Source organism: Amia ocellicauda, chromosome 5 (genome assembly GCF_036373705.1).
Source record: "Amia ocellicauda isolate fAmiCal2 chromosome 5, fAmiCal2.hap1, whole genome shotgun sequence".
Taxonomy (NCBI): domain Eukaryota; kingdom Metazoa; phylum Chordata; class Actinopteri; order Amiiformes; family Amiidae; genus Amia; species Amia ocellicauda.
The window spans coordinates 18,543,323-18,558,346 of record NC_089854.1 but is presented as its reverse complement, the minus strand read 5'-3'; the positions used below and the strand labels follow the sequence as shown (position 1 = coordinate 18,558,346).

General features: G+C 38.7%; 1 protein-coding gene across 1 annotated transcript; it reads left to right on the top strand.

Moving 5' to 3' along the window:
• Positions 1 to 2,948: 2,948 nt before the first annotated feature.
• ap2s1 (adaptor related protein complex 2 subunit sigma 1) lies at positions 2,949 to 13,037 on the top strand. The gene is made up of 5 exons (XM_066704110.1): positions 2,949 to 3,117; positions 4,927 to 5,076; positions 8,630 to 8,743; positions 9,339 to 9,398; positions 10,181 to 13,037. The coding sequence occupies exons 1-5, from the start codon at positions 3,115 to 3,117 to the stop codon at positions 10,280 to 10,282; spliced, it is 429 nt and encodes a 142-aa protein (XP_066560207.1). The 5' UTR covers positions 2,949 to 3,114; the 3' UTR covers positions 10,283 to 13,037.
• The last annotated feature ends 1,987 nt before the right edge of the window (positions 13,038 to 15,024 follow it).

Here is a 15,024-nt window from a genome sequence, read left to right as displayed (position 1 = left end):
CAGAACACACAGTGCATCACAGTTTGTTGCGTATGGGGCTGCGTAGCCGCAGACCAGTCAGGGTGCTCATGCTGACCCCTGTCCACTGCCAAAAGCGCCTACAATGGGCACGTGAGCATCAGAACTGGACCACGGGGCACGGAGTGGCCTGGTCTGATGAATCACGAGTTCAAGGTGTTGACTTGGCCTCCAAAGTCCCCAGATCTCAATCCAATCGAGCATCTGTGGTATGTGCTGGACAAACAAGTCCGATCCATGGAGGCCCCACCTCGCAACTTACAGGACTCGAAGGATCTGCTGCTAAAGTCTTGGTGCCAGATACCACAGCACACCTTCAGAGGTCTAGTGGAGTCCATGCCTCGACGGGTCAGGGCTGTTTTGGCAGCAAAAGGGGGACCTACACAATATTAGGCAGGTGGTCATAATGTTATGGCTGATCGGTGTATAGTTTTGGTCTTACTTAAGTTAATTTTAATTAGTTAGTTTGTTTTGTTTTTTGCATCTGAGAGTTTTTGAATTTGCAGCTGCAGGTGTTTTTGCAAATATGACGATGTAAATCATAAGTTGTTCAAATAAACTCTGTTTAACTTGACTCCTTTTTCTTCTCATTCCAATGTCTTGAACACTTCTCCTTGTCTCTTTGACATTCTCTTTTGGCAATCTCGATCTTATCAGTAGCTTGTGTCGAATTGTTGATCAGTCAAGTAAATCAATCAAATGCCAATCTGGTGGCTGTACTCTTTAGCTTACATTCCTGATTTCTAATAATTTTGAAAGCTTAGCCTACGTTGCCAAAGTGGCCTGTTCACATTGCACACTGTAACATGGGCCATTTTTAAAGTAGGCTTTTTCAAATGGTATCAAAAGTAGTATAGGGTTTCTTTATTCTATTGAAACTGCCCCGGATGATTGGAAGAGAAAAAGACACAGTAAAAAGAAGTTTGAAAAAACAAGCAGTGTGTAATCTGTGTAAAGTGTGTAAAGAGTGTAATCTGTAATAAAGAGAGCCATGGCAGGGGCACACAGTGTCACTTCCTGAAGAGCTGCTCTCGAGGATACACATTTTACAAATATGCATGGTGACAAAACTAAGTGGAAATCTTACTGAAATTCAATAAATAAATAAATAAATAAATAATCAGAACAAACATTTGATCTGGATGAAAACGAAAGGAAAGGGGCTATATTTTGCTGGGATTGATTAACTATGTATTTTTCCCTGTCATAAATAATATCAAATACAGGCTTGTTTCAAAACTTAGACCTGGAGCAAACACACTCTTAAATCTGGGACCATGTTTGAAGACATCACCACAAGATTTAAACTGACACAAAACCAAACTGCAAACACTTAATATAATATTAATATTAAATATTGAAAACTATACATCTGGGTAACAGGTTATTGGTTAAAAAACAAAAACAAACAAAAACAAACTGAAAAATGCTTTTCTGGAAATGACAGCAGAACTGATTACTGAGTGAGGGTCAACCTTTCTAAACTTTCATATCAACAAGTTTTTTCAGAACAGTCTTATTATTTAAATATATATGAATATATTTCTTAAATGTCTAAACCTTCCACAACATGTCCCTGTCTCTGTCACTATCATTCTTTAAACACTATACATCAAATTGATCTACTTTATTTTCAGAGGCCTGTCTGTCTTGGTGGTGCTGCCCTGCCAAATATCCAGTCCAATACTCCTGGTCAGCAGAAAATTGCTTTTATTATATACTGGGTCCATTCCCACCTACAGTAAATAGCCCTGGCTTGGCTATTTCATGGAGGTTGTTTCCTGACAATCTCCCTCTTTACCAGCACTGATGTTCTCTCACTCACTCTATCCTTTTCCCAGTGTAGCACCTATGCTTTGATAAAGTCCTCCAAGATATGGATCCAGCTGAATAAACTTTTTCCTCAGTGCACATCAGTCTTCTCTTCTCTCTGCTGATATTAATGATTAATTAATTACTTGGTTTAGAATTGAGACCATATTTCTCAAACTTCAATTTGTATATTTTCAGGCACACAAAAATGTAATTAATAAAATGATTTACAATTTTAGGATTTGGTTCCGCAACAAAGTGACCCAATCCCTTGCATTACCCAAGTAATCAATTCTTAATTTGAACACAGTTGCAATAGAGGCAAGATTTAAAAAAATGTCCTTGTTTTCCTCCTCAGTTATATTTTAACCTTACACTGGTGACATTGGGGACTATATTCTAAGTGCATGTCTTTACCAGCTGTGTCTTTCCTGGTCTGATTCAGTTAAGACCCCTACATTTATTCACAAGTCCAAAATAAACTACTACAATCTCAGACAAACGATCCTCTGAGAATTCTATGAGAAACACTCCCACAATTCTCATTTATCTATTGACCATAGCCATTGCTGGGTCATTGGCTCCTATTATTATTATTATTATTATTATTATTATATTTCTTAGCAGATTTTTACATATGACTACCATTTTTTTACTGGCGCAATATAGGTAACCTTGCTTTGTTTGCCATGCAGTATGTTATTAGGCTTTTCTATTTCCCAGTCTGGGAACCAGTGTATTAGTTAGTCCCTTATTTAATATTATCCAAATTATAAACATCAAAGAAACAATACAATTAGATGTCAATGACATTGAACCTGGATACAACCCCCCCCCCAAAAAAAAAAAAAAAAAAAAAAAAAAAAAAATACAAACAACACAGACATTAGAAAAAACAATTAAATAATGTACAAACGTGTTTATTTCGACATAATTTCGAGCCCTACCTCACGTAAGCTAAAATTTCACGCGCTTCCGTTTACAAACTCATTTTCCCAGAATACCACCGGAAAACCCCAGTGCATTGTGGTACATGTAGTCAACTGTCTTCTGTCGTTTATTTATTTTTAACAGAACAGCAGGACTGGGTGAACTACAATATCCGTAACGTATCGCTTTCAAGGCCCTGTCTGGATTTCCTGCCTGGGAGACATAGCGGAGGTCTGAAGGGAAGGTCTTGTCAAAACAGACGATTAACCTCACATTTCATGTCAAATTTGTGATCGAATCAGCACCAGTTGATTAGTTTACATACTTTTAAACTATCCGATATTTTGTTGTAAAATGGTAAGTACGTATTTATTTTATTTTACACACCCGTTCGCTGGATGACCGTAGGTGCGATGAGAAATGAATGGAGGCCCAGCTATTTTTTCCGGTGTTTAGTTTATCCAGCATAGCATATTTATGTTATACCAAACAATATTAAACATAAATCCGAATTTAACCTTGCCGGCGGATCTCTGTTTAAAATTTACATTGTATGAGCTGCAGATCTAAGTTCAAGTTTCCACGTCCAAATGATCCTGTCAATGCGATAGTCATATGACAACTTCAGGATATTTTCCACCTTTCTGTGTTTAAAAGCATTCCTTACAGCTGTTTTTTCTATATTTTTTTTGCTAATGAAAATTACAGAGAATGTGATATCTGAATTAGCTACATTTATATGGGTATCCAAGGCCATAACATATTTATGCATTATTATTTTTTAAATTAAAGGTGTGTTAGTATAACCGTTACATAGCCAAGCGTTAAATGTTGAGGACCTCATCCATATATTTTCAGTGATTCGGAGTCAATAAAGCAACTGTTCCAATACAGAACTTAGAACGCTAACTATGGAAGTTTAGATTGTGCTATTTCCACCCATATCTGCACTGCACACTATAATTTCATATATATATATATATATATATATATATATATATATATATATATATATATATGTATATATTGACAGATATAAGAACGCAACTATTTATTTAAGAAAAATAGATAAACAAATATTTATTGAGGATTAAATCATAGTAAAATATATGCATTATTCTGGATATGTTCATTTCAAATTGGTACTTGTGTGAGAAAATGGCTTTGAGTATAATTCTCTATTCATGATGTTGTCACTAAGATTTGTAGGTGATCCCATAATTATTAATGCCACTGGAGTTTGTTTACGTGAACAAACCTACATTTCACTGCACCTTATTAAGAAGAGTGAATCCTCAGCCTTGAGGTGATGGGGCAGGGAGTGCTTGGTATGGCGAGATGTGTTCCTGAATACAGTTATTTTTCCACTACAAGATAGGAAATTTGACACAGTCCCTTACCAGAGCCCTCCAATTTTTTTGCTTAGTCCTATACATTCCAGGAAACAGGGGGGTGGGTGTGGGCGTAACGCAACACTTTCCTACGTTACTGAGACAGGGCCAGTGCTGGGGTTAACACAGAGCAAAGCCAGTCACCAGCTCCAGATGCTCTCCTCAGACAATGGCCAGGCCCATAGTGACAGACACAATGAGCTCCTGTACCACCTTGGCAGTTCATCAAGGGTTTTACACTTCAGTATAGTCTGCTGTGGAGAGGAAGCCTACATTTCCCAGTTACATAAAAAAAACAAGCACTATGAGTTTCATGTCAAGACACATTTACAGGAGTCACAAGCAAGACTCAAATTTCTTAGCAGTTTAATCCATCACAGGTATTTCAGTCTTATTGTCTTATTCAGAGTAGGTTTTCATAAAGGTAAATTGCAATGGAATAGTTTTACAGTGTACATTAGTTTCTGCTTCATCTGTGTAATTTGTGTTGGAGGTTGCAGCTTTTAAAGTCTGAAATAGATCAACAAAGTGCTGTGCACCAGGAATCCTACTTAGTTCCATAGTCACACTTTTTTAAATTGTATTTTTCCTTTTCAACAACATTTTTAAAAAGGCAGTTTTTGTCAGATTTCGTACAGTAGCTGAGTTGTTTCAGTTTAGGATGGTGTTTTTTGTGTGGTATTGGGCTCTTTAATGGGGTTCTGATGCACATGTGTGTTTGTGTGTGGAGAATGGACTGACCTCTTCTTCTCTTCCTCTTTCTCTGGGGCTGTAGATCCGCTTCATTCTGATCCAGAACCGAGCCGGGAAAACCCGCCTGGCCAAGTGGTACATGCAGTTTGACGATGATGAGAAGCAGAAGCTGATTGAAGAGGTGCACGCTGTGGTCACTGTGCGGGACGCCAAGCACACCAACTTCGTGGAGGTACCACCCCCTTTCCCTTCCCACAACACAGCCCGGGGACATCTTTACACAAGACAGCAGTCGCTGGTCCTCATTAGCTCCAGCTGGCCAATGATTTTCACTCAATTGTGCAACTGATGTACCATCTATAGCTTTCATGGCTGAACCAAACCAAACAAGGATTTTCTCGACCGATATAGATAATGTGTGATTACCCAGACATAATGGCTGATACCGATATTAATAATAGTGCAACACATTTTAAACTACTTTTTTTTTCCCTGTTTGAATTCATAAAAGCCTACAGACAGATTTTATTTTGTGCTTCTAGATACATTTGGAAGCAAAATGTATACACACACATTCACTTTAAAACTTTTACTTTTAAATGAGTTTACAACTTTATACCTTTCAATAATGATACAGTAGTACTCTGTGAGAGAGAGCACAGACTGACATGCCTGCTCTCTGCAAAAATCAAATATTTTTTGTAATACTTTCTTCACGATTCAGATGTGTCCTATTGAAAAAGGGCAGTTGGTATAACAGTATTAACAATTGGTCATTTAATAAGCTTAAAATGCAACACATCTGAGTGGTTTTTACAAATTACGAGTTTCGTTTATATTAAAAAAAAAAAAAAAAGTCAAGTATTAAGATTACAAGTAGCTCTGCTGTAAAAACTATAACCAACATATGTCACAGAAAAAAAAGAGAAGACAAATTCACAGATGACAGTATTAGACGGGAATGTACAATAGTAACTTGGGGCTTACATAACTCGAAAAAACAAATAAATATAAAGCTATTCCATGGCTCCATATTCGAATTTCTGCTATATTGCTCATGAGCCTGTTCAGCTTCTCTTTAAGGATATGTGAAACTGCACCTAACAGCCGTTCACTGTCAGCACTGCTGCAGATGGATGAGAATGTTCCGTGCTGCTGATTTACTCAAAATGGCAACACGACTTTTTTGAAAATGGCTGATCATTCAAAACAATAAATTCCATTAAACGCTTTGTAATTTCTGTTATCGTTTTAGTGCTTCAGGTAATGATAATAGTTTTGGTGCAGATTGGTCCTGTTCTACAGTGCATCTGGAAAGTATTCACAGCGCTTCACTTTTTCCACATTTTGTTATGTTACAGCCTTACTCCAAAATGGATTAAATTCATTATTTCCCTCAAAATTCTACAAACAATACCCCATAATGACAATGTGAAAGAAGTTTGTTTGAAATCTTAGCACATTTATTAAAAATAAAAAACAAAAAAAGCACATGTACATAAGTATTCACAGCCTTTGCCATGATACTCAAAATTGAGCTCAGGTGCATCCTTGAGATGTTTCTACAACTTGATTGGAGTCCACCTGTTGTAAATTCAGTTGATTGGACATGGTTTGGAAAGGCACACGCCTGTCTATATAAGGTCCCACAGTGCATGTCAGAGCACAAACCAAGCCATGAAGTCCAAGGAATTGTCTGTAGACCTCCGAGACAGGATTGTATCGAGGCACAGATCTGGGGAAGGGTACAGAAACATTTCTGCAGCATTGACGGTCCCAAGGAGCACAGTGGCCTCCATCATCCGTAAATGGAAGAAGTTTGGAACCACCAGGACTCTTCCTAGAGCTGGCCGCCCGGCCAAACTGAGCGATCAGGGGAGAAGGGCCTTAGTCAGGGAGGTGACCAAGAACCCGATGGTCACTCTGACAGAGCTCCAGCGTGTCTCTGTGGAGAGAGGAGAACCTTCCAGAAGAACAACCATCTCTGCAGCACTCCACCAATCAGGCCTGTATGGTAGAGTGGCCAGACGGAAGCCACTCCTCAGTAAAAGGCACATGACAGCCTGCCTTGAGTTTGCCAAAAGGCACCTGAAGTACTCTCAGACTATGAGAAACAAAATCCTGATGAAACAACTCATGTCTGGAGGAAACCAGCCACCTGGCCAATACCATCCCTACAGTGAAGCATGGTGGTAGCAGCATCATGCTGTGGGGATGTTTTTCAGGGGCAGGAACTGGGAGACTAGTCAGGATTGAGGGAAAGATGAATGCAGCAATGTACAGAGACATCCTCAATGAAAACCTGCTCCAGAGCGCTCTGGACCTCAGACTGGGGCGAAGGTTGATCTTCCAACAGGACAACGACCCTAAGCACACAGCTAAGATACATTATTTGTCATTTAGCAGACGCTCTTATCCAGAGCAAATTACATTTGTACTCATTTATACACATATATCTAAGTGAAATACCTTGTTCAAGGGTACAACAGCATTGCTCCACCGGGGTTTTGAATCCACAACTTCTATTTATGAGTCCATTACTCCACAGTGCTGCCCTGACTACTCCAGAGTGCTGCCCTATAACAAGGAGTGGCTACAGGACAACTCTGTGAATGTCCTTGAGTGGCCCAGCCAGAGCCCAGACTTGAACCCAATTGAACATCTCTGGAGAGATCTGAAAATGGCTGTGCACCGACGCTCCCCATCCAACCTGATGGAGCTTGAGAGGTCCTGCAAAGAAGAATGTGAGAAACTGCCCAAAAATAGGTGTGCCAAGCTTGTAGCATCATACTCAAAAAGACTTGAGGCTGTGATTGGTGCCAAAGGTGCTTCAACAAAGTATTGAGCAAAGCCTGTGAATACTTATGTACATGTGCTTTTTTATTTTTAATACATTTGCAAAGATTTCAAACAAACTTATTTCATGTTGTCATTATGGGGTATTGTTTGTAGAACTTTGTGGAAAATAATGAATTTAATCCATTTTGGTGTAAGGCTGTAACATAACAAAATGTGGAAAAAGTGAAGCGCTGTGAATACTTTCCGGATGCACTGTACCTCTCTTTCTGTGGCTACCATTAAGTTGTCTTTGTATTCAGGGACGTGGCGCATCTTGAGCTGATTACATTTTTTCCTGCTATTGTCACCATGTGTAATATTTGCAGCACATAACTTGCAATCAGCTGTTTGAATGTTGATATCAGCCACTTTATAATAATCTAAACTGCACTCCTTTGAGACACATTTACAGCTAGAGATTGTATGTTGCACACTTCTGCAAATACGTTATTGTCTCACAGTTTATGTGTCACAGCATTATGTGACAAATGGCTTCAGTATCGGTAAACATCATTGGTTACAATGATTTGAAAATCTGATAGCCGATAGTGTAATTTCTCTTTTTTATTCACTGGTAAATATAAGGATAGGAAGCAATAACAAAGTGAAGCGTTTAAAATGGGGAACTGAATTTCTTCCAGTCTCTCATTTCACACCTGAACTCATTTTCACACTATGGAGCTTTGCAGTGACATGTTGTCTTCATCTGTCATAGGAAGGTGTAAGGGGCTATAGTGGTGAGCTGAGTGAATTAACAATTTGTGGTTCCAAAACTGATGGATGTAAAAAAACAAAACATAACAACAACATGGGAAAAGAGTCTATTTTTATTGGTGAACAATAAAGATGTGACAGGGTGTCATCTTTGACACCAGTGAAACTGTTGGTAGAACTGCTGATACAGTTCCTGCAGCATTACAGTGTCTCATTTTTCATTCTTTCTGCAGTTCAGAAACTTTAAAATAATCTACAGACGCTATGCTGGCTTGTACTTCTGCATTTGTGTCGATGTGACTGACAACAACTTGGCTTACCTAGAGGCCATTCACAACTTTGTAGAGGTAAGACAGGTTCTGTATTTAAAATGTTAGTAATCTGATGTCAATAGAACATGTTTACATATAAATCATCTATTATAATAATAAAAAGATCGATATCAAAATAAACACCAGCAAACATTGGTTCCTATTAAAATAATTGAAAACCTGATAGATAATTAATAATATAAACAAGTAAATACTGAATTACATGTAAATGGATCGTAATGCATGTTACATTCCTAAAAAAACTTGTCATACTGCAGCCTCAGCTCACAATGTAATTTCATTTTGAAAGCAATACATCAAAACACAGTAATATTCTAGCACTGAGATTAGATTAGAAAACTTTATTGTCCATTAAATTTACATAAAATGGAAATTTGCCTTCGACATTAATAGTTACATGTATGCAGAGCATAGTTCTAAGTTAACCACAGACTCTTACAAGGTCACAAAGTGAAGGTTAGAATGTTCTAACTAAATGTTAATAATACAGATTAACAGGAACGTTTATATATTTTTTAGATTGAATCTGTGATGTATAAATACATTAAGCAACATTTCCCATTGTCCTTTATAAAATCTAGTATGTCATAGTTTGGTCTTAATTTTTTAGGTGTTGAACGAGTATTTCCACAATGTCTGTGAGCTGGACCTTGTGTTTAACTTCTACAAGGTAAGTGAGAGGATCGTTTTTCCCTTCTATGAACTGAAATACACTTCTTTCTCTGGAGGGGAGGTTTTTGTACTGCCTATAAGAAAGGAAATCTGAAGAAATACTTTGTGTGTAATTTGGAACAGGGTCTCTTGTGCAAGTGAAGATGTACTGTTTAATTACAACCTGATCACTGCTGAATATCTAATCTGCAGAATTATGTTTTAATTTAAGTAAATCACACAAAATTAGGTAAAGACATTTTCAAAACAGTGCTGAGAACTGTGCTGAATTATCTTGCTCTCTTTATGTCTTCATATGCTGAATACAAAATAAATCTTACATTTACACAATGTGGTTTCATATTACATGTCATTGTTCAGAAATACTGGATTTTGGGATGGGTATGTAGTTGATAATGATTTAAATTGCATCTGTCTTAAGAACTACCACTTTCTCCTGAGTAAATTGACACGAATGTCTAGGATACAGTATTTTTGGGAATGTGGCAATTATACAGGGCTTGAGAAGTTAGGCTGCCATTTGAAAACAACATATCAATCATTGACTTCCAGCAAAACAGCTCCAGAGTTAGCACACTGGTGACGTCATGGTATATTTTTCGATCTCTGATTTCTGGTTCATAGAATGAGCTGGACATTTAAAACTCACTACACAGAATATGTTTCTACTCATAGAATAAACTGAGAAATTATGGATTTTCGGTGGATAAAGAATGTGGCTGTTGATAAGCTGCTGGAGTGCATGGCCCTTTAACCTGCATTGTGTATCCTCTGTTGCAGGTGTATACGGTGGTGGATGAGATGTTCCTGGCAGGAGAGATTAGAGAGACCAGTCAGACCAAGGTGCTCAAACAGCTGCTGATGCTGCAGTCGCTGGAGTAGGATCTCCAGGAAGATGAAGCCCCTTACCACACCCCTCAAAAGACTCCGCCCCTACCCTAGTTAGACTATACTGAGAGCTTCACCCCTCATTGCTGTGGAGCTGCAGTCTCTGCTCCCCTCCCAACTACACACCTAGGCAAATAAACATACCTGACTCCTCCCCTCCCACTACCTGACCCCACATTGCCATCGGAGACCCGGTATCTCCGCTCTTCACAAACCCACTGTCAGATGCAGAGGTTTACATGCTCACTGTCTTGACTTCTCAGTGGATTGTGTATAGCTGATGAAAAAATAAATTGCATTATTTTTGCTCCTTATAACTTCAAAGTCCTGATAAAGTGCATTGAAAACTGATGGCTTGTAAATTGGTCTGAATGTTAGAAATGTATGTAAATACCTTCACCTATATTTACATACACAGAGAGCGAGAGAGAGCGAAATGATTCAGAATATTTAACAGTTAACAGTAAACCACTGCACAACTATAAGCTAATAAGACCTAATGTTCTTCAGTAAATTAAGGAAAGTAACTGATGTGTACATAGTAGGCCTGCAAATGTTTGCATCTGACAGTTCATTGGATCTCCAGCCCCCTCAGACCTACTCCGCTCTCCCCAGCCCTCTTCATTCACACACTACACTCTGAGAATCACGAGACAGACCTGGTAGGTGGGCAGGCAAAATGTGTCCATGTGACCATTGTGCGCAATTCCCCTTCAGCAGAGTGCAAACAGGTGTGTGGCTGTGTCCCTGGCCGTTCCTCATTAGACGCAGAAGGAAGTGAACGTCTGTTGAAGAGCCAGCTTTCAGTCCTGACCGTTCCAGTGTTAGTGTTGTTCAGTCTTAAGTTAAAAGCTCTCTTGTTTTTTGCTATGTCTGTGCTTGGCTGACTCACCTTCATCCTACATTCTTGCATATTCCGGGAGGTAACAACTACTCCGCACCTGGAGAGAAAATAATACATTTTGCCTGATTATCCAATAAATTATGTGATCAGCTAATGAATTTAAATCAAACGCGCAGTAGAAAACGGCAGAAAACAATACCTGCACATCCCTGAAGTTGGCTGTTGCTGCTTTATTTTCTCTAAGCTAAATGCTTGGTCTGAGATGTTTAAACCTATACCTACACTACAAAAACTAGTGTAATACTGCTGAAAGCCCCCCCCCACACCTCTCCAAGAGCTTGCACCAGCACCTGTTTGCACACTTGTTCCCAGACAAAATCTCTAAGCATGGTAAAAACAGTGGTCAAGAGCCCAGGAAATAAGATCCTGTTAAGGCCAGCATTGTCCAAGGTCTGCAGTTGTTTCCAGACAGTGTGACCTCCAAGCGATGTGGGGGGTCAGGTGTCTCCTGTGAAAACTTTTTTTGTAATGGTATAATATTGTTTATATATACATTTATGAAGTCTTTTTGTTTATTTTTTGTGAAAATGTTTTACAATCCATTCCAGCCCTGAAGTAGGCCTTCATATATTCCAGTCAAACCCCAATCGTGTGTCTTCATTTCCACCTCTCTTGGGTGCGATGCAGACAGGTAGGGATCTCTAGCACCTCTTTAACTGTAGGGTAGTCACCTTATCTTAGCTAATGAAGGCACTTATGTATTATGTATTGCAAATTTGAATTTAAAACAAGGACTGAGCATGGAGGTGTAGTTGTAAAACCCAAATTTTAATGATGACCTTTATTTTGATTAAGATTACCTCCATTTATTCATGGTGCACACACTCACCTGATGCGTAGGAAAATGTGAGAAATAACATAAGTGTGTTGCCCTGGACAGAGCTGGAATGGAGTGGCTGTTTTTCTTGTTCTACTAGGGACCAGGGAAGGGCTGGGGGGGGCTGTGTTGTGAGTTTGTGTTGGACCTGCCCTACTGTTCCTCAGCCCACCCCACCATTGCCACCTGCAGTACTCCAGCCTGAGACATTAGCAGACAAACAGGTCTTGGTTTTCAGTAACCTTAGTGCACAAATTGATCAAAAGCTAGATGTTTTCACAGCGTTAGTGAATGGGTAGTTTTACTTTTACTTCTTAACCCCTTTTCTGAGAGTAACACATTTTCCCCATGCAGTGTAGCAGCTTAGAGACTTGCGCCTACGGTTCTCTATTTGGCTGCTACTCCTGTCAGCAACTCGTTGTGTACAGAGGAGTGATGAGCTTTACAGAATGAGACATCCGACTCGTTATTGCCTCAGAGCTGCCGAGTCACCTACCTGCACTTCTACACTGAACCCTATGATGCTAGAGATTTCATAGAAAGAAAGAAAGAAAAAACCCTATGCATTAAAGAATTTAAGTCTGTTAAATTGAGGATTACACAGAAGAAACAATGGCCTCAGTGTTGTTTTTTTGGGACACCAAAGCCTCTGCTAATCTCCAGGCCTGGCAGGGCTGACTTGTGCTATCAGTACTATGGGTTTGAGTTGATGGTGTTTGATATTGAGCCATGTGTTTAGTACAAAAAATAAAATTAAGTAATGAATACATGACCCACATTCTTTAAGTAATTTTTTATATATATATTTTTTTTGTTCTGTAATTGCTGACTGCCCTGCATAGATTTGAGAGTGGAGGTGCAGCATCCTGTTGTCTGTCTGATCCAGCCCGGCCTGTGTGTGAAATGTGTGCGAGTGTGTGTTTTACTGAAAGCTGTGTTTGGTATTGCTGTGTGTCATATCTACCATATTCACTCAATGTATATACAATAAAAAACAAATGTGGAATAAAGTTATATGGGAAAATTTATTTGATGCCTTTTTTTGTTTTTGGAAGTAGATTTAGTAATTCATGGAGTATGATGTGGGTTGTGCACATTGGGGACTCAATATTTAAATATGGGATAAACCTAGTTTTGTGCCTTGAGCAAATGTCTACCTGTGATCCATAAAACACAGATCACTGAGAGAAAGTCCACAGTTTTTATTGGCCAGCAACTACTTACACATAAAAGACCACTTTCAGGTAATCGGCTGAAATAATGTTTTCAGATGCATGTATTGGAAAAACAGTAACATCACTAATCTTAAATATTCGCTGGATTTAAACTAGTTCCCTTCAGAGATATTCTTTAATGTTGTTTAAAGCACATTTCCCAGATATTAAAAGTGCTTATGATTGAGAGCTAGCACAGAAAGTTCATGAAAATGGTTTAACAAAACTACTATCAATGCACAACTTAGCTGGCAGGTCCTCTATTCTCAACTACCTAAACTTTGCCAATCCCCAATATAATTCTCTACTTATCACAGCTGTAGATAATAAAAGAAAAAATATATAATGACAACAATAACAAAAAATTGACAATGTCATTTAGATTGGGAACATTTAGTTTTTTCCTTTAATGTTTTTTTTTTCTCTTCTTACAGTGGTTGAAGGAGTCAAATCACTGGAGTTTATTTCAGTTTAACAATGTTAGTTGCCAAAGATGAACAGTAATGGTCTTGGTGGCCCATTAGAGAGGATATTTAGAAGAAATGGGGGGGAACCTTTAATAGAAAATATAGTTAACTAAAATTGATTAGTCTAAGAACTCAACAGCTGATCAGAGGTGAAGGTAAATTAAATCATAAAAATGGGCAATAACTGTTCGTGCCAAGCAAAAAAAAATCCATGTCTTCTGCAACGTTCGAACATTGTGGAGCAAGAAAGACGTTTTCAGATATTTTTTAAAACACTAACTACAGCATGAAGAGTTCCTTTTAAGATATGATAAAGGCTTTGTAAATTGAGCCTAGTGTGTTTTAACAACCTGACTCCTGCAAGAAAGCTCTTCTTCTACATTCAGCTGGGGGAAGTTCACCAAGCTATTTACTGCAGGAAATGTAAATATTGTTACTTTTTTATTTCTGAAGGATGAGGGGGCAGGAGAAGAATGACAAAAGATATCATTTGAACTTGACAAAACAGTTTTAACGATCATGTTTGTATGTTGTTTATATCTGGAACAAATTGTTTGACTGTTTTTATGAAGGGGTAAAAAAGTGAATTTCCTCCCATCATATCTTGCCATATAATAATACAGCCTCCTCTCGTTATGTGTGGTCACAAACGTCTCACACAAAAACTAAAAAATATAGACAAGACTGAAGGAACAACAGTGCCACCACCTGGTCATTGTGAGTTTGTTTTTCGGTTTCTCTTCAGAGTGCAAGAGCTTGCCAGCACTTGGTAAGGTGTCACCACACATGCTCTGCATTTTCACCTGCAGCCTTGTTTACTTTCAATTTTATCTCAAATCTGAAAAACTGGAGTATGGCCTATATTTAGTATAATTCATTTTGATGAATATCAAATTCAAGCTGCCAACATGAAGGGCATCGACCATATCAAACCAGAGGAGCTTTTCCAGATCAGCAGGGACACACGCACCCGGGGACACAAATGGAAATTGGGCTTCAAGGCATTCAAAACAGAAAACAGGAGACACTTCTTCACCCAGAGAGTTGTCACAATCTGGAACAAACTCCCCAGCGATGTGGTTGAAGCTGAACATTTGGGAACATTTAAAAATAGACTGGATAGGATCCTTGGATCACTCAGTTATTAATGGACACCAAACGAGCACGATGGGTCGAATGGCCTCCTCTCGTTTGTAAACTCTTATGTTCTTAACATGCCCTCTTTCACCCCACCACTCCATCTTTTCCCTTGTCAGAGCACTGGCTGAAGCTGGGGTGTATGTCAAGGTTCTGATCGATGTAAGTTTTGTTTTAGCAGGGGGTAATCGGGGTGA

What these genes read in the sequence shown, in the direction of transcription:
- ap2s1 (XM_066704110.1), top strand. An exon ending in AGCACACCAACTTCGTGGAG is followed by an intron (nt 5,077 to 8,629) that starts GTACCACCCCCT and finishes TTCTTTCTGCAG; the next exon opens with TTCAGAAACTTTAAAATAAT. An exon ending in CCATTCACAACTTTGTAGAG is followed by an intron (nt 8,744 to 9,338) that starts GTAAGACAGGTT and finishes TTAATTTTTTAG; the next exon opens with GTGTTGAACGAGTATTTCCA.